Source organism: Struthio camelus, chromosome 9, assembly GCF_040807025.1.
Source record: "Struthio camelus isolate bStrCam1 chromosome 9, bStrCam1.hap1, whole genome shotgun sequence".
Lineage (NCBI taxonomy): Eukaryota > Metazoa > Chordata > Aves > Struthioniformes > Struthionidae > Struthio > Struthio camelus.
In genome coordinates, this window is record NC_090950.1 from 23,247,264 (window position 1) to 23,273,863 (window position 26,600).

The 26,600-nt window shown below is 43.3% G+C and overlaps 2 protein-coding genes across 10 annotated transcripts in view; one reads left to right on the top strand and one right to left on the bottom strand.

Annotated features, from left to right (window-relative positions):
• MCF2L2 (MCF.2 cell line derived transforming sequence-like 2) overlaps positions 1–26,600 on the top strand; it is a 194,507-nt gene that overhangs the window by 98,721 nt on the left and 69,186 nt on the right. The gene's annotated exons all lie outside the window — the stretch shown is intronic.
• On the bottom strand, positions 489–23,749 carry B3GNT5 (UDP-GlcNAc:betaGal beta-1,3-N-acetylglucosaminyltransferase 5). 3 transcript variants are annotated; one of them, XM_009677280.2, is made up of 2 exons: positions 23,556–23,749; positions 489–5,020 (listed from the first exon to the last, which is right to left on the bottom strand). In XM_009677280.2, exon 2 carries the CDS (start codon positions 4,693–4,695, stop codon positions 3,559–3,561), a length of 1,137 nt encoding a protein of 378 aa, XP_009675575.1. In that variant the 5' UTR covers positions 4,696–5,020; positions 23,556–23,749; the 3' UTR covers positions 489–3,558. The 3 variants fall into 3 exon arrangements, with proteins under 3 accessions (XP_009675575.1, XP_068809769.1, XP_068809770.1); XM_068953668.1 differs by having other exon boundaries at positions 22,586–23,749; XM_068953669.1 differs by having other exon boundaries at positions 22,416–23,749.

Sequence of the window (26,600 nt, forward strand, 5' to 3'; positions counted from 1 at the left end):
TTACTATTTAGTTTTGTAGGTGTTTTCTCTTATACCCTATGAAAAATAACACTGTAATAAAGGTATACTATTACTGGCCACCAAACCATCAGCTAGTTTTCAGTGGGCCAAGTTTGATTTTAAATAGAATTTATTTAGATAGGCAACCATTTCCCCCTAAGATGTGCATCTAAACAGAGCATATGAATTTGGGAGTTTAATATTAACATGTTAAGCTTCTAGTATTTGGCAGTTTTTCCTACAACCTTGGACCTGGAAGCTGGGTGGAAATTTTTGTCGTTCTGTCTCCTTTTTCAGAAGCACCGATTTTGCCTTTTGTTCCAGGAAAGGTTTGGTCCAAGTTAACACACAGAGGAGGATTTCAAACCCTATCATAAAAAGGCTTAAAAATATTTAAAGGTTTAAACAAACAAACAAAAAAAGGCAGCAGAGCTGCAACTATCAGTTATAAGCAATGCAACAGATTAAAAAAAACAGCAAAAAGCTGGTAAATAAAAAAGTCTGTTTATTCAAAACAAATTTTACAAAACAATTTCTTTTGTGGTACAGAGCAAAGTTTAAGAATAAATATTGAATACTTTTGTATAAAAATTAGTACTATCAAAGGGAAACTGATGCTAACCAAACAGGTAAAAACAATTTTAGCATCAAACATGCTGTGCAACAACATCAAAACTGTTAATGAGGAGTGACCATTCAGGCTGACAGTTTTTTTTTTTTGTAGAAGTAAAACCTGACAGCCCTGCATTGGAGCACCAACTGCAACTCTTCTTAAAAAAAAAAAGTTCCAGAAAGAGGTGTACAAATCTTATGTCAGTGTTTATAAACAATAAGAAATTCTCTAGCATCTCCATTCTTTGAAAGGAGTGCCTTCATGCTTTTCTTTGAATTCACTAGCCTGTTCTTCACTGCAGCAAAAGGAAAAGCACACTGCAAATATCAAGGCCCTTCTAAGATAGAGAAACAATCCCCCCCCAAAACCAGCTGCAAAACCAGAGTATTTCAATGGTCAGAAGTGACTTTCATATAACGGCAAACTACATTTAAGCAGTGTTTCAGATGTTAGCTATGTAATTAGCCTACAGAAATTGAAGCATTTGTTTTGCTTGCATGAGTCAAAACCAAAAATCCCAGTACATACTTGTGCTTGAAGGATCGTAGTCTTAGTAGTACACTTCAGATATATACTGCATATGAAGACCTCCTTTGCCTGCAGTGAACAGGGTGGGTTTTTAGTTAGTGCAGTTTTGCTATATAGCCTATTGATTTAACTTGGGTCACAACAGGTCAGAGACCTGATAAGAGACTTTCCTTCAATGTTGAATACTGTTTTCTCTATATGAATATTTTTTTATCTATACAACTGACAGATTATAGCTTTTTTTTTTTTTTTTAAGACATGTAATACTGTAATCAACCTGCTTTAGGCAAGAACATTACTTGGATGTGTTTTTCTGTGAATATCTTAGATATTTTTTGGAATAACTTGCATTCTTCCATCATTTTGACACTAGTGGTAAGCAATTTATTTGTGGGTTCTTTATATGCTCAATATTTGGATCCAGTCGGGATGCTTACTCTTCTCCTTTTCAAAAAGGCATTATAGAAAGTCACATATTTCACTTAATTTCAGTCACTACCTAGCATCCATCTGAAATGACAGCTTGGAGAATAGGCAGTAAGTTCACTCCTGGATTTTGTCTAAGCTAACATATACTATTAGCCATTCATACCGTTACAATCCTAGCAGAACTTCAAGAGTAGTAGAATTATTTAAACAAAGTTTACTACTTACAGCTTAAAACCAGCATGTTATGTTTAGCTGTTTGTAAAGTAAAGTTAGAGGACACAGATTAAGTACCTCACTGCTCTCACACAGCTGTAACAGCAAGAAACTCTGGGCAGAAAAGAATACTGTTAGACATCCTAGAAAGCAAACAGCATTGCTCCTGTAGCCTGTACACTGCCCCAACAAATCAAAAACCTGTGACAGATGGTTGTGAGTGCTCTGCTGCTAACCTGGACTCATTCAAGCTTTCAGAAGTAGTTTTCTGACACAATCCACCCTGGAAGTCATTCCTGCATCAAATCAGATCACAAGCAATATCTGACTGTACCTTGTATGGTCACTGTATCCACTCCAAGAAGAGCTACCACAGGTTTCGGCAATTAGCAACCAAAATACCTGGCCTGAGAGTGCATGAAGACACTGTTAGTGAGATATACAGGGAAAGACTGCAGAGTCCTCCCAGAACCTTGTTTTTACAAGATTTGCATGGCACCACAGTAGAACTAGTTAACAGCTAGAGTTCGACTATCACCTAGTTTTATCCTGATTTGCAATGCAGGAGTGTGTTGTTCATCTTAGAGGCAAGATGAACATTGAAACCTAGTCAAGATAGGGGGGTTGCTGGATACAAACTACTTTGAGATTGTAAAGACAATCTATCTGGTGCTTAAAATTTCAGGAAGAAACAATAGTGGTTTTGATTTTGTTTCTGTGGATCCCCATCTCCCTATCCCTTCGTTGTGAAGTCAAACTTTGTGCCTAAAATATTTTCTGTTAGTTCAAGCATGAACTTTTGCTTTTTGAATTCATTTACAGTTTCCAACTAGCTATGAGCAACTGACTGTCTCAGGAAAGTCAGTTACTATTTTTGCTCAGCTTTCACCTTTAAAACCACAAACATGGGAAAGCAGAAGCGCTGTTAAAGAAAAAAAAAGTACTCTTAAGCTTAGCTCATTTGCTAATCAGAGTGGACTGTTTAAATATACTGCTTCAGTTTTCTGAAGGCAGAGAAAGATTAACAAAGCCACTTACATATAACATACTAGGTTCTGATCCTTCTAAGTTCACTCCTGACCTAAATATAGTTCATAGTTACTTAAAAGAACCAAGTCAGAGGGTACTCAAACACTATTTCCCCATCTCAAAGGCTTAGGGAACTCTGAGAGCATGAGGTTGTTGCAAGTCTTCACTTGTAGCGCTGTTTGTGGATTACACAGATCCAGAGTTATTTTCTGTGTGGCATTTAGAAATGGTGTATATTTTTAACCAATCTACATTAGCTTAAACTGCTGTAGAAGTCCCATTCCTTGTGTCAGAAGTTATATTTCTTCTTGCTTTGAAAGCTCTATGTCATTTTGATAACACCAGATTTGCTTTAAAATGATGTAGCTTACTGCAGTTTCTTTTTTTAAAAATCAAGACTGGCAAATTCAAAGTAACTGACATTTTCACTAATCATTTCAAAGTCTAGAAGTCAAATCCATTTATAGTTCATTTAATGATCATCTAATCCAGGCTTGTATTCCTTTAAGACTGTAAGAATAGGCTACAATATAGAAAGTTGCAGTACAATAATAGAGAGCTATTCCAATAAGAGGTTCTGAACAGGTGGGACCACCCTCCCCTACCTTCCTCCCCCCTCCCCCCCAAAAAAAGCTATTCACATTTTAATTTTACCTCTTGCCATGTTTACATGTATTTTGAATAAACAGCTAAAAAGTTCTTGCTCTGTTCTGGCTCAGTGAATCTTCAATGCAGATATTCAAGTATTAAGAAAATGCAGCTGAACAAGGATATGTGTCCTCATAGTACAGTTTACAGAGAAGCACAATATTAACTATTTTGCAATATATTCTACCAAAAAACCCAGAGGAAAACCTTTTAACTTTGGGATCTGTAGCCTGCTTCCAGAGCTGGTGAAGATCATCTACGTGTCCATGAGATGTCATCATTTTGTTATAAATGCAGGGATGATACGGAGCCTTTCCTTCCCCAGAAAAAAATACATGATATTGTGGTACAATTCCCATTTTATTGGCACAGAGACCCATGAAAACATCGTCTATATAAAGACTTGTATTAAGAGTCTGTGAAGCCTCATATACTTTAGCTGCTACATCATTTGATATTACATAGGCAGCTCCAGCTGTGTAGTCAGGATAAGAGGGCCACTGATACATTTCATATGGCACATAGTATTTGCTAGTCTTGTCTCTTACGGGAGGGGATCCACGATGGACACGGCCAATCCAGAGATCTTGAACACCCATCTGTGCTAGACTTTGGAGATAAGCAACAAGATTTGGCATATGGATAAATATGTCATCATCTGCAGACATAATGAACTTGGCATGAGGACAGTAAGCATTCACCCAGCTAAACTGTAAAAGTAATTTAAGAGTAAGATTGTGAAAAGTATCCAAGAAGTCTTGCTGAATCAAGTCATTGTATTTCTGGTCTTCCAGCTGAAGTTTTTTTTGCAACTGTGCTCGCTGCGGATGATCTGCTGGTCGTCCCAAAGCAAAAACAGTTTTTATGGTGGCATTAAGTTGAGAACGAACATACTTCTCATTACCCCAAGTGTGTCGAATTGCATCCCTCCGATGGCGGTTTTCAGGGGAAGTCTTCACAAACAACAGGAGGAGGACGTCCTGCTGCTGACACTTCTCCTTGTGGTTGATCAAGTACTGGTAGCTCGCTACTCTGTCCAAGTTATCCCTGTTGACAGACAGGCTGTTGTTCACAAAATTGTAGCTATTTATGAGGTATCTGTATGAATAGGACTTCATATGGCTCACAATGTGATTATCAAATGGTCCCCAAAAAATCATGAGACACAGTATGAAACAAGTGGCAAATATCTGCAAAAACTGGCATTTTCTGACTCTCCTGGGACTAACAAACATTCTGATGCAGTTGCTACAATCCTAATTCCCGTTCAGGATCAGTGTTTAGAGTGTTCGTGTTTTCACTTCGGAGCACAAAGTCACCCCGTCACGATAAGCGTCCATTGTAAGGCACGTCGTCTTTCATTCGGTACCCTTGTGAATTCGGCTGTGCTGACGGATTTCGCAAGTCATCTTCCTCAAGAACGTTCTCCTCGGAGTGAAAGCACACAGGCAGTTTTGAAGGACGAGGCTTGCAGAAGAGCCTTCTTCCTCTGCAGCATCTTGACGCGAACGCTTCCCACCAGAGATCTCACGCGCCCCCTTCCTTCATGGCGAAGGACGCCTACCAATTTTAAGAAGGGTGAGGGGGAAGAGAAATTTTTAGCGAGCTGCCATTAACTCATCTGGTTTTATGTTTTGTCAGGGAGCCGAGTTGAGCATTGAGCTACTCCCCACCCACCTACACCCCTGAGTTGAGCATTGAGCTACTCCCCACCCACCTACACCCCCCCCTCCAAAAAAGCTGCCAGCAAATTAGACGTTGCCAGTGGCACAAAACAAGCTTGACAGAGGCGAGCGAGGGGGAACTTTGCTTCCCTCATGACACGAAGCTACTTAGGAAAACCCGAAGCTACTTAGGAAAACCCGCGGTAGTTGAACAGCGGAAGGCCCCCCTCCCCCGCCCAAGCTCTCAGCCGAGGGGCCCTGAGCTGCCTGGAAGGCGACGAGCAGGGCTGCCCTGGCTGGGGCCCGGCCGAGGGGCGCCGCCGCCCCCGCGCCCCCCAGCCCGGCTCCTCAGGGATGGGCGGGAAGGGCGGGGCAGGGCCGCGCGCGCGGGGCCCCCTGAGGGGAAGGGCGGGAAAGCGCCGCCGCCGCGCCTGAGGAGACCCTGCCCCTGCCGCATGGCGGCGGCCTCCCCCAGCCCCCCTCGCGCCGAAAAGCGCCATTAATAAAACAGCCCCGCTGTTATCAAACACCCCACGGAATAGCTTCGGACCTGTGCTTTTTTCCAGATGGTGCAGGTAGCCGGAGCTCGGGTTGCAAGTCTCCCAGAGACATGTTACACTGCAAGCTATGCTGCTGGGGCCACAAAACGTTGGAGCCGATTTAGGCAGCCCTTGCTACAGCAACACCTCCGCTACCAGCTTGGAGTCCTTGTTTTAGCGAGAAAAGTAATCTGAGAAACCACAGGGTAACACTCAAGTTGCACCTTCTTGCCCAGCAGTTTTGCAAAATTCAATTCTTTAATCAGCTTAGTAAATAAAGCCGAAAAAGACAACTTAGCCCAAAGGAGCAGCTACCTACTCATCCCATAAAGCCAGAGAACAAAGAGGGTGAGCGCTCCAAGCAAGAAATTTAGGGTTACTACCATGAGAAATGACACTCCATTAGGTAGACGCTGCTGCACGAAAACACAACTTCTGAAACCAGGAGAGCACAAGCTATCGCTCTCATATTAATAGCTACAGGCAAAATGAGCACTTTGAGAAGTGGGTTTGTTTTGTTTTGTTTTTTTTTTTTTAAAACCTATTTGAGGTTTTGTGACTCGACAGCAATAGGAGAAAGCAACCGACTAGACAAGGAAAACTTGGTGCAACTTTTCTGGTTTAGTGTCTAATGTAGGGAGGGGGCACGCTGCTCAAAACAGAAGCCACGGATTGTTGCAGCTAAGGCTCGCAGATTGCGGCGCATAACAGAAAAGCTGTATGGGCAGTTTGAGGAATAAAAGCGAGTCAGCACTTTTTATAGTATCAGTTTAAACCCTTTTTATTTTGGAAACATAAAGTTAGACAATGCACCTCGACCAAACTAAAAACACAGCAACTTTACAATAGAGTGCTATTGCAAGGCTTACTCTTGTGTCAGCTGAAGAGCAGAAATGCAGACAAGAAGCTGGAGCGCTACAGAAACCCAGCTATTTGAGAGCTCCTTTTGGAGGAGCGGGTCTGAACATATGTACTACTTCTTGAAAGCGGTGACAAGCTTTGTGGTCCTCCTGCCCTACATGCCGATTTTGTGCTCCCTTCCAAAACTCCGCATGAATCTGGCCAGTTAGCACAAACACAACTGCATTGTCTTACCCAACTACGTTTACAAAGTGCACATGAACTTATTGACACACATAGCAGGTGTCATGGAAAGTAAAGAAAGGAAGGGTTGCACCTGCAAGGCCTTTGGCAACCTCTAGTCTCAGCACAGAGGAGGAAAAAAGGAGCAGCAGCCTCAGACTAAATGGCCAACTTGCCCGCAAGCCCTCACAAGCTCTTAAAAGCAGCTGACTGACTTTTCTAATAGTAAAGCCAGCATGAGGCAATCTATTTAACCACTTGAAGCAAGTTTACCTCAGTAAGCAAAGGAATCCTTGTCACTAAGGAAAACCTCTTTAGATTGTACTTGGATAGCAAGTTTTAACAACAAGTTTAGTGCAATTGCCCTAGTCTTCTGGTAAAAGGAAGCACTGAGATAGCCATCGTAAGTGCAAATATGGAATGACAGAGATCACTGCAGACTAACAGTGAGGCTGACCTACCTGACAGTTATTGCCGCTACAGAACACTAAGAGTTCCCATGAAGGAGGGAGAAGAAAAAAAGCGAATCTCCATGCAAACAGCTATAATTATCGGTAGAAGGGGGAGTGAGGGCAAAGGAGGAGAGAAGATGAGCACTGGCTAAGTTTCCCGCTCCCTAGCATCCCCTCCAGAACAGTCAGAGATGCTGGAAGGAAAGCCTAAGGTTTTCCTTGAAGGAAAAGCAAGCCATCAGATCAGCTGACTAAAGGCTGAAACAGTCTGTCATTTCCCAGATATCTAGTTCAGGCAGTTGCCATTACGGCAGAGTGTTATATCAGCCTTTAGCTGACAGAATTTGTTCAGAATCTTCCTCAGAAACATGCCCTTCAGATAAGTTTTAAATGCAATTACAGGTGAGCAGTACTGATGAAATTTAAGGAGCCTTAACCTCCGCCTCCCTCATTAAAAAAAAGCCCTAGAGACATCCTCTCATTGAAGGTGCCAGTGACCTCGATTCTCTTTTGTGGTCATAACTTTATGCAACAACAGTCACCTTTTGGACTTGGTCCTGCTCCCCTCCCTGTAAAAGAGGAGCAAGGCTGAGTCACCATATGACCCACTCACTGCCAACTGATTCTCTTAACTCTGAGAAAAAGAGCGTTCTCCCTAGCAAGAGAAAACACAAAGTTAAAACCATGCTTGACCGTCATTTTTTCTGACTGTAATTAGGAAAATGTGTATTAAGAGGCAAAACACCTTACTTGTAGCTTGAAAACTTTTAGAGGTACTCTCAGAGCTGAGAGAAAAATAGGAGAACCAAGCAGTCATACTGTTACTGTAGCTGCCTTCCCTGCAGGTAGAAGATCCAAAAACCACAGCTGTGTGTAGCCTCCCCCCAGTTGAAAAGTAGTGCAAGCTTTTTTCCACTCTGCAGCAATTCAACTTTCCCAAGAGGGATTTAAAAAAAAAAAAAAAAAAAAACTTGCAGTATTAGCACAAGCATGACTGTCGTTTGAACACAGAACTGTTTACAATTCTGTATTTTGTATTCTCTATATATTCTAGGATGAAAGAGGAGGAGCTGTTATGCAATAGAAAGCTTTCTTTATTTTTCTTGAAGTGACCATTGTGTAAAGCAGATCCTAATGGGGCTAGTTTAAGTGTCCACAAAACTCAGTATTTGAAACAGTTAATTTCAGGACAGAAGTAGAACAGTTTTGGAAAGCCCAGTGAGGGGAGACAGAGACAAGAGAAGCCCCAGAGAAACACAGACACACAGATATGAAACACCAGAGAGACTCACAGGAGAGACCCCAGAGAGTCACAAGACTCACAACAGACACCCTAATGTGAAAGACCTTCCCTGCCCAGCAAGGACCCATCTGCCCCGCTATAAAGTTTGTTATGCAGTACAGTACACAGGCTGGGCTTCAATTCGTCTATAATAGATCGGACGCCTTCTCCCACACACACATCTGGTTTAGCACAAAGGCTATTTGATCATCACATACTGTTATTTTTCCCCTCCTTCCCCATAGGGCAGAAGACAAGTTTAGATCACAAAGCAGCTTTCCCAGGCAATGCAGCATATTCCAGAAAGCACTATTTCAAAGAACAACCATTTTCTACCATCATCTTATAGCAACAGTCCATTTCACATCAACAGCTCTTGTATAATATTTTTAAAGGTTAATGTTTCTTGCTCTTACAGAAGGTTCAAGAAACTGTTTAAAGAGTGAACAACAAGCTTCTCCCTGCTCAGGGAAATACAGACAGAATCAATTCTTTTAGATTAGGATTCTTCCTTGCTGCAATGATTCTCTTTTCATCAAAAGCCTGCTCTAATGCCCACCTTCTGTTAGCAGCATACAAAAGATCTTCTGGAAGCAGAAGCACCCTTTGACCCTTTCAGATATTTATGAAATTAGCTACTCTAAACTGGATAAAGAAAAGGTTCAGAAGATCTACAAGAGAGAACACCTCAGACATTACCAAGTTGCAGACACAAGTCATCTGTCTAAAAAGCATGGTGATCTCCACCTCTGCCTTGCCTTTGGTTTTGCCAGAGAACAGCCAGGTTGTTTAAGGCTGCGGGTCCATGTGATGGCTGAGCTCAATCGAAAGCTCACTGCTGCCAATCAGGGAAGGCCTTACACTCTTTCACCAACCCTGCCTTCTCATCCTCACCACACAAACCTCCTCCAGCTTGCATCAGCTCTCTAGACCTTATCTAAGTTGCTCAACAAGCCAAATTCAGTTTGCTCCTCCCTATTCCTCCCCCCATCCCCAGGAAGCAACCTTTTGGCTCACTGCTGAAACAGATGAGCACCAACGAGCTATTAATTCAGGTCAAGTTGTATAAAGGATGTAACGTCAGTTTACATCAGGGCTCAAGTATCACTGCTGCAGAACCAGGTGTTGCACTTGAAAGTTTTAGAAACCACAATCTTACCTAGGGCTACTTCCAGGCTATGTGTTACTGAGGAAAGCCTGAAGCCCTGAGGCAGGCTCTTGGTCTCTAGGCAGGAGAGTCCTGTCACATAAGCTATTCCAGGCTGGCTTGTTTGATAGTTGAATGGGACATCCAAGTTAGAAGGCATGTCACCAAGATGCTCCATTCTGCTGGAAAACTTCAGCTGCCACACAGACTTCCACAGCCAAAGGAATGTGTTCACTTTGTCCAACCACAAGAGTGACAGAAGCCAGACACTGCAGTTAAGCTAGAGAGACTAGCACTGCCTGGATTCCAGTTCAGACAGATTTGTCAAGCCTAGCATAATGAGACAATTGTGAAAAGAGTGGGTTGGATTTTCTTGATGCTTCCAAAAAATCTATTTAAAATAAACAGGAGCTACAAGGTTCAAAGAACACAGGGTTTTGGCACAGTCGAGGGTTTTGTCTGTTAAGTAGAATTTAAAGCTTTTTGCCACATTTGGTTTCTGAGCAATTTGAACAGTTAACTCCTACGACATTGAATTCCTCCATCTCCAGCAGCATTGATTTACGTACCGCTTGCACCAGATGACCAAAGGAGGTCTGCTCTTGCTAAGCCAGCATATCAAACAAGCCATCAAAACACAAAATTATTTAACAATTAAATGCTCCTTCAGGAGAATATTAGATGAAAAGCAATCATAGCAACCTGTGGAAAATGACAGACGCCAAAAGCTGCAACCACTTGCTTCTCATTGCCTAACACCTATCAATGTTTTGCATCAATCTCCAAAACATTGCTTTGCCATGCTTTGAATTTCTCTGCAACCCAGTTGAGTGAAGCATTTCAACTCCTTCAGAGCTGGGAGAACAAACAGGTTATAAGCGCTTAACATTGCCAGGAAACAGGTAATTGCCAGCAAAGGTTTAGTTCCTAAAGATGTTTTGCACTTGCTATAACCATTTGGGAGCAAAGGAAGAGGGTGATTTCTTCAGTTTCCCCTAAAATGTAGCAGCAAGCCAACTGTTACGAGCTAACCTAAACGTAGACATTTGCCAAAAGGGACAGACTTGCCTTCTCCTCTTATTCCTACGTAAACATTCCAGTTCACCTCCAGCAGGATCAGTTCCCTTAAACAGCTACTGTGCAGGCAGCAGCAGAGGAGCAGGACATCCCTTTCCATACCGATCCGATCCACGCTTAGACGGCAGACCCCTCCTTTCTGAGGGGGCTAAGTTCCTACTTAACTTCTGTACAGTCAAGTCAGAGCTCTAAGACACAGCCACAAAGGTTTTAATGGCACCTGTTTTATAACCCATCACATCTATTTTGGCAGTGATGAGCTCTAATGCTATACTGAACAGCACTCTGCATTTATGCAAGCCCAGTTGTAAAGTGCCAGTTTTTAAAGGCGTGCTTGATCGATACACATTTCTTTCAACTCCCATGTAGTAAGGCAGAAGCATGCAGCAGAAGAGCAGAGCGCATTAACGGCGGCTGTTAATAAGGTTACCCCCTGCGGTGTGGACTGGCAGAGCTTGAACATCAAAACCATTATCACAACACTAGCATTTAAGGATCCCTGACCTCTTCATAAATAGGGCAAAAAAAAAAAAAAAAGGCTCCATCTATTTAAATTCACAGGCATCCACAAGAACCACTGTTTCTAATAAACCACTGGTGTTAGAGTTCCTGTTTCTTCCAGATTAGTCACTGGAAATACCTGTTTCATTTTAGCAGAAGCACAAAAGCACATGCATACAGGTCTGTCTTTTGCTTAAAAAGAAAGAATAGAAAGGAAATACAGTTATATGAAATATCTGAACTGGCAATTCAGGTGTTTAGGAAGCAGAAGTAATGTATACGTTTCAAGAAAAGGTATCTTAGCCTTAAAATGAAGTCCGAGCCAAGTTGTAAGCAGACCATATTACAGCCAAGTTAGCAATGATTGCACATGTGAAAATAAAGTGGATCTTTTTTATGTGCAGAGAGGAGGAAGCCAGGTCACTGCAGTGAGGTGCAGCAAGATACTGTTTTGCCTATAATCGTGCCCCTTCCATGAGTCACAGAGTCTAATTGCAACCAGTTAAACACACCTAGCAACTTAAAATAATATAACCAGATCTGGTTTCGTAAAGAAACTGACACTTCTGTAGCTTGCTTTGGTTTAAGGGCCAGCGCCAATTACTTAGAAACAAGAGGGGGATTAGGGTATTCCTTGGGAACTATTTTGATAGCCGCTTTCCCCACTGTCACTCCTTCAGATCTCAGGGTTGCTGCTGAGGTCCCATTTCTACACATACTTTTGAAGTACTACCCCAAGCTAAGCAAGTCCACAAAGATTAACTAACTAGTATTGTAAGCTTTCTTTCACACCTGTTACAGGCACATGTTGCTACCCACTGCACATTCAACTGTTCTCTTCTGCTATTGATATTGCTGTCAGTTTAAACAGAGATTAAAACAAAGAAAGATGGAAAAGGCTACAAGGAAAGCTGTACTATTCAAACGTGTGTCTAGCTCATATCCTGTCCTTTCAGTTTGGTATCTGTTACAGCCTCAATTTAAGGAGGAATGCACTTATCTGGGATGCTCCCAAGTTGCAGGATCTCCACCCCACCAGGCAGAAACTTGACCAGCACCTGCTGTGGGTTTTAAGTCTCTTGCTAATTTTCAAATATGCTTCATCTACTGCTATTTGCTTAGGAATGGGAACAGCCAGATAGCTAACACTACTTGAAGAAGCAGGGTGGTAGGCCATTGCAATGACAGGGAGAGACTATAATGCCTTTTTTTTTTTAAAAAAGAAGTTTTTAGTTGTAGGTAGGCCACATCTGTCACTAGCATACAGAAGGAATACCACAGAGAACAAAAGCCACAGAGCAGCCTTTTTTAATCCCCTCCCACCCCCCTCACTTCTCCTCCCCCCTTCTATAGAGAAAGTCACCTGCCAGGTACTAACATAAAAACCAAATCCACCCAAAAACCTTACTAGATATTTATATTAAGGGATGAGGAGGAAAAAAATAATTCATTCTGTTAAGATAAAGATAAAAGGGGGTAGGGACAGCCTTCAAAAGTTCAAGTACAAACATCAGCTTTTGCAAGCCGAAAAGTTCACGGCTGTTAGCACTGGAGACTGCAGGCCACAAGGCTGCATGCTGCCTGGTGGTTGAAAAGCCTTACTGTCCTCTGTCACAGTGTTAAACTAATGCTTAACCTAACATAAGAAGCTAGCAAACCTTCCATGGCAGAGATAAAACTGGAGTTTTTTAAAAAGGCAGCTGGGGAAGGAAAACAACTTGACAAAACCTCATGGCTTCCCCCATTTTGTGGGGAGGAGAGAGGAGGATTTATATTTAAACAGTGTTACAAGACTGGCCTCTTTCCTCTTCAGTCATGCTGCCAAACAGCCTAGTAACAGCACAGAGACCCTGCAGAGACTCTGCCTAAGTGCAATCAAGTTCTGCCTCCTTAGTAAATACAGTTTCACAGAAGTTTTTTTTGTTAAAGCAGTATTAAAACCATTATGAAAGGCTATTCTGAAAGGCAGTGCAGCTGTCAAACATACCTCACACTCCTGTTTTACTTTAAAATGAAACTAAAACAATTCATTCTGCATTTATCATCTCAGAACAGTGGAAAAACCCATCAAAGATAGGAAAAAAAATGCATGTTTCAGCAGTCAGTTTGGCTCAAAATTATTATTTTTTTTAAATTCTCATAAAATGCAAAGAAGGTAACAGAAGTATAAGCTCTCCAGAGATACCTCTTTACCCTTTTTGTGTGCAAGGAAAGGTCTTTTCCTGCTTCAAAATGAAACTTCACTCACAGCCCTTTTTACAGCCTAAGAAGTGCCCTCCTTCCACCACTAATTTTACAGTGGTTCACTTCTGCTCGTATTTTGAACCCTAACACTATCTGGAAGCTCCTATACAAATGCTATAAAAAGTTTTCTAGCGATTCCATATCACTTCATCTTGCAACATTATAAATACCTCTTTCTGCAGGTAAGGGGGTGAGGGCCACAAAAGGCATTATGCAAAGGACGAGCTCACCATTGCTTTCTAGCCCATGTTGCTATATCACCTCTAAGTGTGTTTCAGACAACGTTGCAAGTAGAACATCCCATTAGACATGACAGACTGAGGAGAAGGTTGACAGTATAATGAAAACTGGTTTTCACCATGCTAGCAAAGGCAGTCATGAAATATCAGGCAGTCAAGGATCCAGTCCAAAGCTCAACATCAAGAGACAACAGAATGCAGATTGTCCAGTTACACATTAACAAGCTATAAAATAGGTACCCAGCATTAAAGTTGAGCTATAATATCTTGGACCCACCTAAAAATCAGTTTAAGACAGGCAATACTAAGAATTAAGTCCATTCAAAACTTTGACAGTTAGATCTCGGGAAAGTTATTTCCTGCCTATTTTCCCCACAAACCTACATCTATTTCTGTGCCAGCCTACAGGCCATAGATCTGTCCCTGGAAGATCAAGCTTAATGTTTATTGGAAGCAGACTTCTTCCATGCTAGATGCCAAGCTAAGTGCAGAAGTCAGATTTAAGACTGACAGAGCTAACTGCAAGAAGGGTAGTTTAAGCTGCCTTTCTATGGGGCCTCGTTTGGTATTTGCATTGCCTAGTCACAGTATTTTCAATGAGTTAGAACGTTTATTACAGGGTTATTTAAGCAGGAGGCTAAGACTGATATACCACACTTACGCATCAGAACATTTTAAATAGACTTTTCTAAATCAGGCTGGACTTCGCTCTCCTAGTTTTGGCTATTAACTTTTTAATTCCAGAACAAACACTCAGTCACCTACTCCCCAGTCTATCCCTTTTCCTCTGGTGATACCCAAGCTTATGTTCCAATTTAGCATCAAGCTCCAGACAGTTCTCCCATCTTGCAGTAGAGTTCTGGGACAGAAAAGTCACAGAAGCATCAAGTGTATGGACAAGCATGAGCTGCATATACAGATACAATTAATCATTAGTAAGATGAAATTAGAGTCATGTCAGGTTCTGTAAAGAGGATGGACAGGACACAGCACAGACATCACATCCACAGGGCTTGCTTTGTTTTCCAATAAGACAAGTTTGGATAGAGGGCTTACGTAGTTGGAAGTTCTCTGACACAAAATAGCTAGCTAGACATAACCTATGCTGGATGTGCCCTACTGTTAGCAGCGTGAGTTCAAGGCAGGATCCTTGCAGACAAAACAAGTGAGAAATCCAGTTTGGCCATTAGAATGCCTGCCACTAAAAACAATGCTTTGCAGATTAGTTTTTTTGTTGTTGTTGTTAACATAAGTTAGACCAATGATGATAAAATGTGTTAGAACTCAAAACATTAAGTCAAATACCGGCCAGCCTCACAGTGTAGGGGCAGGTACGTTTTTTAATGTTCTTTAACAGTACCACACAGTAGAGTATCATTCCATCTAGACCTCCCAAATCATCTGCATAAACTTGCCCCTCCTAAGCAAGGCTGATTACTTTGGGCCAAATACTCTGCTAACCTGCTGTCTAGATTGACTTATGTACTCTCAACACAACCAAGCATGCCAGAAATCCAAGATTACTTCTTTCTTCATCAAATCTTATTCTCCAGTGGTTATGTTACTCAGCCTACAAGCAGAGCCCTGGGAGACAAGTCAAATTCACAAGTTTACCACGTAACACAAGTTCAGGGAAGCTGGGCTGCAGAACACTAGTGCTGACTCCCATTCTAACTGCATCTGTTCACTAGGAACCAACACCACTTCTCAAAAATTCTTCCGTTAAATGACCCAAGCCCTGGAGACAGGTACATGGCCTGGTTTTCAGTTCTTCTGGGAGGATACATAAATAACAGCAAATCAGGTCCCAATCCTGGGCCCTTGGCATAAGGATACTAGACAGCACAGACAAGTTCTCTGTTGCCAGGGGAAGTATCCAGGCCTTCAGGTTCAAAACCTATTCCCGCTACCCTCTGCCACAAGCACACAGCCAGCACACACAAGATCCAATGCTGACTGACAATCCACCATGCACAGACAGAAACCCTGAACTTAAGCAAAGTGCACATACACACAAAGGCCTCCTAGTAATTTAAAATAATCCTCTTAAAGCGACTAAGATCAGCCTAGAACAGGAGCAGTTCTACGGAAAAAACCAGCGCTTATCTGCAACAAAGAAGCATCTGTAATTAAATAAATATATATTATGTATCAGCTTTCCCCATATTTTTGGTCAGCTCAGCGCAAGAGCACCTCTTTAAAATGACCTCCTTAATCACTTGTCACACCCACAAATGCAGCTACCCTGTAACAAAGCTGCCATTGCCACAGCACTTCCAAACTCTCTTAAGAGATCACCAAGAGCAAATATTTCTTAAGGCACTTCAGCTTTTCTTGCATCCACAGATCTACAAGCACTTGTAAGAACAGATACACACTCCATTCCCTTGGCCCTTAACAGAATCATGTCTTGTTCATTCTCACCCCCTCCTGTTCACTGCTGTAGATAGCTGCCAGCCACTCGTAAGCTGGAAAGGCAAGAGAAATGCTGTATTCTCCTTGAGGCAGAGGAAGGGGGAGGAGTTATTAATGGCATTGTCTTCTTCATCTAAGATAATCACCTCTAATGGGTTGTCTTCTTTCAGTAATAGGACATGAATCTATTTGAAGCAAGCAAGCAATCCATTTGACTGCATATTCTCATCTTGTTTGCATTTGAACTTCAGTTAAGAGAATCATTCTTATTTGAGATAGTTCAGCACTATTTTATGAGAAGTGTTTCAATGCATGCAAATACATTGAAACGAAGAATCCAGCTATATATATGTTTTTATATATATATATATATATATATAAAGTTTGCTCTGGAAGCATAAAGCCATTCACAATGCACAAACAGAAGTTAAACATTTACATTCTCATTGAATTTAAAATTAAAGTTATGTAAACAGTGCCTTGAATTTAAAGAGGTCAGCCTAATTTTAGGGAAATCTTTATCCAAAAATGACTTGACTCTCTCCACTTAACTTTTAAGTTCAACTCCCAGACTGCAGTTTTGAAAGCATTCAGTCTTGCATGGCATAATGAGAGATATGCCATTTGGTCATAACCTCCAAATGGTTTTAAAGTTTAAACTGAACAACTGTGCTAGAAATGTTATGTTAAAAGGTGCTTGTAGTTTGAGGGAAGTGAAATTCCTGTCCGTTAAACGGACACAAACCTCTTAGGTTCAGGCTCTCCAATTAACAGCTATCTATATCAAAAGAGAGAGAAAAAGAGTGCATACTAGCTATCCACTTTTTTTTTTTTTTTTGAAGTTAATATCAGTTGGAAGAGAGGTGTAAAGAAAAAGGCAAAGAAAGTTTATTCCCTTTTTAAAGCTAAGAAGTGTATTGGAAGAGCTAGCCCTCAGGAATGCTTTCTGCATCCACAACAGCTTCGGTGAGAAACTGCGACTTTTTTAGCACTGCCATGAGATCTGGATTCATATGCCTAGCTAATCATTTCCTTTGGTCTGGTGGCAACATTTTAAGCTACGTCCTATCTATTTCAATCACTTCATTTAAAACATGAAGACTACACTAAAGCCTTGAAACTTCTGTAGTCTTGTAGTTTTCAGAACAGTCAAATATTTCACATCAAAAGCTATCCATTCTGCTTAAATTGAAAAAACAGGTTCAATACAGAAGGCTCTTACATACATGTTGGGGATCTCCAGGCTTGTTCCAAGCAAGTGAGAAAGCGCAAACCTCTCCAATATAGCGATAAAGTCAGTCAAGAACCACCTCAACAGATATAGAGGAGCTGCAGACTGGGCTGGAACAACAGTACTTCAAGGCTCTGTTTAAGCCTGCCTGCAAGATGGGTAGGATGAATTCCACTAATCCTCCCCCAGTTCTGCAGGAGCCAAGGAGAATTTTGGCCTTATACACAGCACTTCTGAAATGCGCTAAGACCTCAGATTGAACAAGACACACTCATCTGCTTCTTCTTGTCATGAAATACTGGAAAAAAGAACAACACGGGCCTACGGCAGAGAAGCAAAAGGAACCAACAGCCCCCACATGCACTTAAGAAAAACACAACAGTGCAGCAAACTGTAGCAACTGGGACATGAGAGCAGCATCCTGCACTTTCTAGCTCACCACAGTTAAATGCCCTCACTGGAAACTGTAGGCAAGTCATTGGCCATACCAAGCCACAGAGCAGAGGACTAAACAAAGAATTCCTCAGGCTTTGCTTCAGGACTCAAACCAGATAAGGAAAGTCAAACAAAGGAGCTGTGAAACCCTCCTGACATGTTTAATAAGCAATGGGATTTCTCCCAGACTACACGGTCTTTGCAAATTAAATGAAGCAACATGTACACTCGCATCTAACCAGCGGTACTTGTCTCTACTCAGGAGAAATGGATATTTGGTCACACCATTTAATAACTGCAAGAGTCAGTGAAAACAATAGATTTTTTAATACGCTCCTGTGCAAGACTAATGTAAGGCCAAGAACATCAACATAATTTACTGGAAAGCACATAGCACCAGACCGAGAATTGCTGTAGGTAGAGCTTAGTGAGGCAGAGCTAAGGAACTAAAATGGAAATCACTAGGAGACAGAAGCCACAAAACATCAGTCCGTGCATTAAAGGGAAGCTACAAAGACGGGAGCAGAAGCATACAAGACAGGGATGAACTTCAGGCTAAAGAATAAAACAAAGATATGTATTACAGGAGTCTGCTTATTCTAGGAAGTTGAGCTTTGAGGACAACATAACAGAAAGTTCACATTTGTGTAATTACTGAATCACAGCTTAGTTTAGGTTGGACCTCTGCAGATCTGGTCTAACCCCCCTGCTCAAGCAGAGTCAGCTAGAGCAGGCTGTCCAGGATCATGTCAAGTCAGGTTTTAAATATCTCCAAGGATGGAGACTCCACAACCTGATTGGGCAACCTGTTCCAGTGTGTAACCACCCTCACAGTTAAGTGTTCTCTTCTGTTCAAATGGAGTTTCCTGTGTTGCAGTTTGTGCCTATTTCCTCTTGTCCTGTCACTGGGCACCACTGAGAAGAGTCTGGCCCCGTCTTCTTTACCCCCTCCCATCACATACTTATAAAGGTTGATAAGATTCCCCCCGAGCCTTCTCTTCTCCAGGCTAGACAGTCCTGACTCCCTCAGCCTCTCCTCGTATGACAAGTGCTCCAATCCCTGAATCATCTTTGTGGCCCTTTGCCGGGCTTGTTCGAGCGCATCCAAGCAGGTCTTGTACTAGGGAGCCCAGAAGTGGACCCAGCAGTCCAGGGGTGGCCTTACCAGTGCTTGGCAGAGGGGAAGGATCACTTCCTTCAGCCTGCTGGCAAAACTCTTCCTCATTGCAGCCTAGGAGGCTATTGGCCTTCTTTGCCATGAGGGCAAAGGACTTAAACAAGCAAAGCAGCTAGAACCTCAGAAAAAAATTAGTCATAAATATGGCACCTCTGCCCCCCTCCCCCATTACCTACCCACTGTAACGGTTTCCTATTAAACTGGGAAGCGTAGAAGTATTGGAAGTACTTGATTGGGAAGTCAATAAAGTTATGAGGCAGGGCAGCCAAAGCACTTCATCTAGTCATAATAAGAGATATGGTATTTATACATCCCACCAGTAGACATTGGGAAGCAAGAGACTAATCCTTCTCTGATCTTTAACTGATTTAAGTAGAAGAAAATCCATCCATCCTCAGTCTGCTTCATTAGCCACAAACACAACTTTCCTAGGGGGAAGAACCCTCACATACAATGAGCAGCAGTTTAAAACAAGAAAAGCCTAAGTTTCCTGCCCTAAGACAAAGGCCGTTTCGCCTCAATCAGCGCAAACCAATTCTGGTCTTAGCAGAGATGAGACTGAAGAACTTTACAGTTGCAGGATGCAGCAGAAGAAGCAGGAAAAGAAATTTAAGCCAAGACTGACTGATTAACTGGGGCAACAGTAACCTGGGGAAGACTAAGCCTCCGTTCTGAGGTGAGGAAACTTACTTCAAACTGAGGACTACTCCACCTCCCACCCCTGCGTATAACTTCCGCAGGGCAAACGAGGAGACCTTCCTTTGCTGCTAAGTCCCTAAGCACCTCCCAACATGATCAACGTTGTTGCCACTGGCAAAAGGAGTTGTTTCAGAAGTTGTTTGGGAACAATCTCTGAACAAACTGACTTGCTGCACCTGAAAGGTGGCAGCGTATCCTCAAAGCATGGCTGCATTCCCAGTAATTTTGTGGGAGAGTTTTTATTCAAGTTTAAGACCACATCTAGCAGTCTGGAGATGGTACCAGCCCGTCAAGCTTGACCTCATGAAGCTGATTCACAGCAAACAAACTTGCTCTCTGTGCTACAAAGAGCCAGGAACTTCTACAGTCTTTTGTATTGGCAAGATATAGAAGTATGTCTCTCCAACAGTCCTTCAGACTAAGCTGCTTTCCCTTACAAAAAACATTCATTTCTTTTAAGGACATCTGTCCTTGGTCTGTTTAGGCAGTCTGGGAATCTTTTAGGTTTCCCCGAGTTGCTCGGTCACACAGCAACAGCATCTCTTAGCCACCATTTCTTCTCTTTCTTTAAGATTTTCACATTCAAGACTACACACCCACCCAAGCAACTGGTGCAGGCTCATTCTAAAAAGATGAGGCAACCCCTTCACTTTGGAGTTGCATCATCCTATTGCTGTACACTGTGGTGGCTTCCCCATTGTCCACAAACTTCTGTAACATCCCCCCTAGCTACCAAGAGATTCAGAGGAACAGGAAAACTTATGAAAAAGGGGAAGCCTCTCAAACGTCCAAGACTATTGTTTCTAACTCCAAAGACACAGGAGTGCACAGATCAGTGCTACTCCAGCAGTACTCAATTCAGGATCCGGACCACCATGGCTTTCTCCAAACATGGTAAAGATTCCAAACATGCAATGTCCTCTCTATCTGTGGGAAATCCTAGAGTCGTATCTGGTGAGCCTGACAGAGGTGGACCCCACTGCTTTACCATTGAAACTTAAAAGATTATTCAGCAGACCTCAGGAATACTTAATCAAATAGCCTCAACCCAGACTCTCAGTATCCTAAGGAGCAGGGAGGAAGGCATCTTACTCTGCTCTGCAGGCCAGATGGAAGGAAGAGCTAGAGCTGTAGTACTAATCCAGCACTCCATTGCCCATTCCAAGGCCGTTCCCAAGGCCCAACAGACCCACTGCAGGAGCAGCAAAACCAAAATAAGTTTTCCCAACAATAAAAACCCTCAGTGCTTCTACCCACACAAGCAGTTTGACTATACAACATCTTCAACTTAAAGGATTACTTAGACAATTCTTCAGGCATAGACCAATAACCATGGGAGGTAAGGCAATGTTTCGTACATCCTTCATGCCATTACTGCATAGAGTAACACTGCTCATAGGTCAATGGAATTTTAAATGATAGGTGTTGACTTGTCAGGAAGAAGCACGTGGAAAATCCTTCCTGTAGATGAATTACTGTTCCTAGTTTCAGTACTCCGTACTCCAGTTTGGCCAGATGTACTGGCAGATAATACTTTAAGTAGTGGTTGGGGGGGGGGGGGGGGGGAATGACACACCACTCATCAGTGAGAAAGTTCGTATTTTCACTAAGATGTTACACTTCTGTATATAACAGAGGACAGGCTGCTAAGAGGACAGAAAGACCAGTAACCCCCTTATAACTAACCAGAATAGCCTGCAATTCTCTGTGACAGTCCAGCCTTTTGGAATAACACTGGCATGGTATAGTTGGTAACAGTTATGTTATCAACTGATGTCTCCTGCCCAGCTCAAAGGAAAAAAAAAGGGGGGGGGGAAGCTTAGAAGACAACTATTTCCTTTTTCCTCCCTTCCTCCTTTTTTTTAATCCCATATCCCTTTCTTAACCCCATCCTTCTCCCTTTCCAACTGCAAAGGGATAAGCATGAACAGGGGAGAAGTGAAAACAAGACAGAGTATCCTACATACACCATCGATTTCTGCACTTGCATACAGAGGTCCTTAGGTGAAGGAGCTCTGCAGTTACTAGACAAGGACGCTCCAGCATGAAAGAGCAGCACACAGACTCGGTTCTCCACTGTTTTGGGTGGCCAAAACAGAATTGCAGGCTTTCTATCATTGCTGGGCACTTAATAGTTCCTTACGTTGGAGTCAGGCCAGTCCCCAGCCCCACGAGAGCCCGAGCTCCCAGAGCTCCGTCTTGCACAGGGGCAGTTAACCCAGCGGCTTTCCCCCAAAAGCTCTGGTGTTTCATACGCTCCCCGCAGCGAGGCCCCGCCAGCGCCAGCCACATCCCGGCCGGGTGCCCTGCGCCCTGCCCGGTCCCCGGCGGCAGCTCGGCGCCCCGCAGCCCCCCCAGCGCCGCCTCCCGGCGCGGCGCGGGCTCCCGCAGGCCACAAAGCGCTCGGAAGCGCGGAGCCGGGCGCGGGCAGGAGGCGCCCGGCTCAGTCCGCCCCTGCGCTATTTCCGCCCATTGTTGCTCGCGTTTCAGGCGGCGGCTGGAGGAGCGCGTCCGGGGGGGGGGGGCCCGGGGAAGGGCAGAGTCAGTTAGACTCGATTACCCCCAAGTCGATCACTGCCTTTTAGAGCGCCCCGCAGGCGCCCAGGGTCCCGGCTGCAGCGTGGGACGGGACAAAGGGAGAGGGCGCGGCCGAGCCGCGTCCAGCCGCGGAGCCCCCGCGGGAACAAAGGCGGCGGCGGCGCCGGCCCGGCCCCTCGCGCGCCGCCCCGCCAGGACGCGCCAGCCCGCCCGCCGGCCGCCCCAGACCTACTTGGTTTGAAAGTCCGGAGCCCCGCCGAAAGCACAGGGAGGAAAGAGGAAGAGGAAAAAAAAAAAAAAAGAAAAAGTTGTTTTTTCCCTTCTTTTTTTAAGCTATACAAGCGGCCGTTTCTCGTCACTTTGGCAGCGCAACCACACTTTCCGCACGCTCTCCCCTTTCACCTTAAGGCGTTTTCTCGAGCCGATGTCTTCGGTCAGGTTCCCCCGAAAGTCCGGGGGAGGCTGAGCTCGGCGCGGCGCGTACCCGCCGCGGCAGCCCGCTGCCAGCTGCCGCCGGGGCGCCGCTGAGCGCAGGGCGCTAATTAGGGCGCTAACGAGGCCGGGGCGGGCGGCTGCCGCAACGCTCTCGGGGCTGCGTCCCGTGTTGCAACCCAGGGCAGAACGGAGAGGCTCCGAGCCGGATTTGCGAGTTTCTTGGGTGGGAACAGCTGCTAGAAAACTTTCCAGTAGCAAAAAAATATTTTGGAAAAGTAGGAGCCCGGGAAGGGCTCCTGGAACAAGGGGCGGGAGGATTTTCTTCTTACAGCACTACTTTGAATGGGGTCTTTTACATCAGTGCTTGAGCGGCTGCGAGTTTCCCTCCACGGCGCAGGGAAAGAAAAAGCCCATGAAGGCCACAGAAAGTTTCTGAGGTTTTCGTTTTGTTTTTTGGGTTTTTTTTTCTTTCCTACACTTTTTTTTTTTTGTTTTAAAAATATAATCGGCTGCCGGGCCGATTATAAATAATTGGAGATTTAAAAAAAAAAATGTTACTAAAGGCTACACAGAAGAGGCGTTAAAACTGCACTGAACTTTAGGTCTCGTTTATCACCGAAATTTGAAATCCCCATCCCCGGCGCGATCCTACACGAAGACACGAGCAAGGCAGCCGCGCATGGATTTAATGGATCCAGTCTGTGGCTCAAACCTTCCAAACAAAGCAGTTGGAAAACTTGTTTGTCCGAAGCAGGGAACCGCAATTCCAGAAACGCGGAAAAAGCGAGGCACCCTCCTCCCCGAACAGACCAGCTCCTACAAGCGCTGAAGCCAGATTAGGAGAGGTTAACGATTAAAAAAGAAAAAAAAAAACCACACACTTAGAAAGCAGAGGAGAAAAAAAAAAATCCACCCAGCACAGATTCTGATGCCTCACCAACAAAACTGGACAGCGAGCTGCTTTCTCCTCTTCTTCCTTCCGAGGGCAACAGGGCTGGCTGAGCCGAGCCGCGCAGCGCGCACCCCGCGCCGCCCCATTCCCTCGCAGCATATAGCAGCCGTGGGCGCTGCGAGCCAATCGGCTCCGGCTCTCCTCCCCCCCAAACCGCGCCGCGCAGCCCGCCGCGCTCGGAGGCAGCGCGCCCGCCTCCGGCACGTCGGGCTTACCCGTATTCCCAGGGGTGCTGGAGTATTGCAACTTTTTTTTTTTTGCCCCTTCCTCTTCCTCCCCCCGAGGAGTCAGTGTTTTGCAGCGCGTTGCGTGGGGAAAAGTGTCTTGCAAAGGCAGGTAGCAAGCTAACGAAAAAGAAATTCTTTTTAGAAGTTTGAAGTTAATTATATCTTTACAATTAGTTTACTGGGTGCTTGACAAAAAGTTGAGCCAATTGCTGCACTCGGGTGCTAAATAACCTTTTCTTGTTGACTGGTTAGTTTGTAGGTCACAGTGTAAAGCCAGTTTATTTCACCTTCTTGCTGGAAACCTTGAGGAAGGAAGAGTGGGTTTGAGGGCTTTTTTTTCTCCTCCACCTTCCCCACAAAGCTTGGTGAGCGATTTGCGTGATCCTGAGGGAACAGCTGCTTTTAAGTTCTTTTAAGTTGTTTTTATGAAGGCTAAATTTTAACAGACCTAGAAATGTTCCTTTCTGTTGAGATACTTCAAAAATAAGTCAATCCCCCTGGTCAGGTGGCTGAGATGAAAGTATTTAAAAAGCAAACCAAGGTAAGTGATACAAAGATAACCTCTTTAAAGAGAGTTTTGTAAACCTGTTGTATAGATAAAAAATAGGGAAAAAAGCTCTTTCAAATTAAGTTGAAAAGTCACTGGAAAACTGTGCCTCGTGGTTTAAGAGGAACTGCTGCAATACATTGAGATTTCTCATTAAATGTAAAGATAGAACACAAGCCCATTGTATATCTTCCATTCTTTCACATGGCTGTGACTGTTGTGAATCATTCCTGACCTCATCATTGACTTCCTAGAAGCTTAACCATTGCACATCGTAATGATTAGCGTTTGTATGTCACTTTACAACCGCAAATCTGACAACATCTTTGTGAGGTGAATTGTTTTCTTTTGACATAGGATAGGCAGTCAGAGGTACGAATACTGCTGTCAAGGGCACTCAATGAAAGGAGGGCAAGGATAAAAATTGAGTAGTTTCTTTCCAATCCCACAGGAAGGATGTGTTGCTTTTTTAATAGAGTTTTTGTTTGGGGAAACTTTTCTCGGCCTTAAGAGCTTCTTGCATGATCTCTCCTTTCTCCTATTGATGTCTTAACATGATGACTAAACACTTCATAGTTCACAGATTTCTCTTCATTTGCTTGATTCTGCAGTGAGACAAAATACAATTCTTTACAATTGGTGGTTCACCCTGGCAGGAAAGATTGGAAGGCCATTTGTGTAAATTTGGCATGTTATCTGAGGAGTTTTACATAACAATAGAAATAACCTTTAAATAAAGCCTGATTCATTTTTCCTACCAAAGCAATAGATGTTGATTCCTTCTCTAGTTCACAAATGTCTTTTCTGTAAGTTTGTTCTTCCTATGTTCCTTCTAGGTGTTGTCCCATTTATGCATTTTATCAGTTATCCCTGGTCCCTTTAGGACTGAGAAATTCTCAATGATAGATATTTTAAAGACTCTAGGGCAATAATTTCTTGGCTGGTGATACCAGTTTTTCTTGTTTTAATTTTCAGTTGAAATCAGTAAACGGGGGGGGAAAAAATAAAACAGCAGCTGGCTTCTTGTCTCCACAACTAACTATTGAAACAATATGTTTCACTTATTCTTCCACCATATATGACCACAAAAATGCATTTTTAAGTTAATATGTGGAAGACCAGCTTGCCACGCACAAGCATGGAAAAGTCTCAAGTCAGATCCTTCCCAGGTCAAATGTTCCAAAGGCACGTAAAAATTAGAACAAAAACATTTCTGAGTTATTTATGTCTTGATAGTGCAGATTCCAGGAAATAGAATTTGAGAGAGCCAAATTTTCAAAATCAGGAGAGTAGAAATACACATTTTTAATATAAGGGGGGTGTGTGTGAGAATATGGTTCAGACATAACTACAAGATCCCAAGAACTGGTTCCTTAGAAAGCAAAGCGAAGGGTATTGAAATTAAGGAACAAAAGTGGGTGCTTTTAATCAGCGCTTCAAAAAGACTTTGTGTGCTGGCACTCAGTTTGTGTTACAGCTATGTCCGCTTTTCTGTGGAAGAGTGACAGCTGTTCAGAGGGTCAGCACCCCTTCATTTATGCTCACTAATTTCCCATCTTGGTTAATCAGAATTTTCCCCAATTTAAAAGAGGGCTTTCTATTGGTGAAGTAAGCAGACTTCATCTGCTTCTGACCTGAAATTACAGTGGGAGAGTTTTTATCTGAATCACTTGAAGAATTTTATTTTATAGTAATTAAAAAGAAGTACTTATTTTCTTCTCTCTGTTCTTGCTGTTTCTTCTCTTTAAACCAAAATGCTATTTTACCTGCTTACCCATAAAGTATTCTTAGGGTCAGCTCCTCTGGCAGGGTAAATCACCAAAAGCCGTTTTAGAAACAAATCTCCGCCTCTTCCTTTTCCCCAGCAATGATGTTTCTAAGCTTTTTTTTTTTTTTTTTTTTGGCTATCACCCTCAGGCTCAGTCTTCAGAGGTGTGTAGGGAGCAAGCAAGGTGCTTCATTGGCCTAAGGACTGGTGTCCGAGAACCAGCGCAGAAGAGTACAGTCCCATACTCGTAGGAGCTGGGTTTTTTGGCTGGTTGAGTCTGTGTGGATGCAGCCATCTGGCACAGCCGGCCTCGGCTCTGGCTAGAGACTTCAGGCCCTATTTCGATATAAATAATGAACGGATAAGATTGAAGAGAACAGGGAGAAATTCACAGATGACACAGACTTGTAAAATGAATTGAGATTCCTGCCGATTTGTGCTGAGTTGCTCTGCTGTTACTGTTTCTTACTGTTGGTATGAGTGATGTA

Excerpts from the sequence above, each read along its gene's own strand:
- B3GNT5 (XM_009677280.2), bottom strand. The coding sequence starts at position 4,695 with ATGTTTGTTAGTCCCAGGAGAGTCAGAAAATGCCAGTTTTTGCAGATA.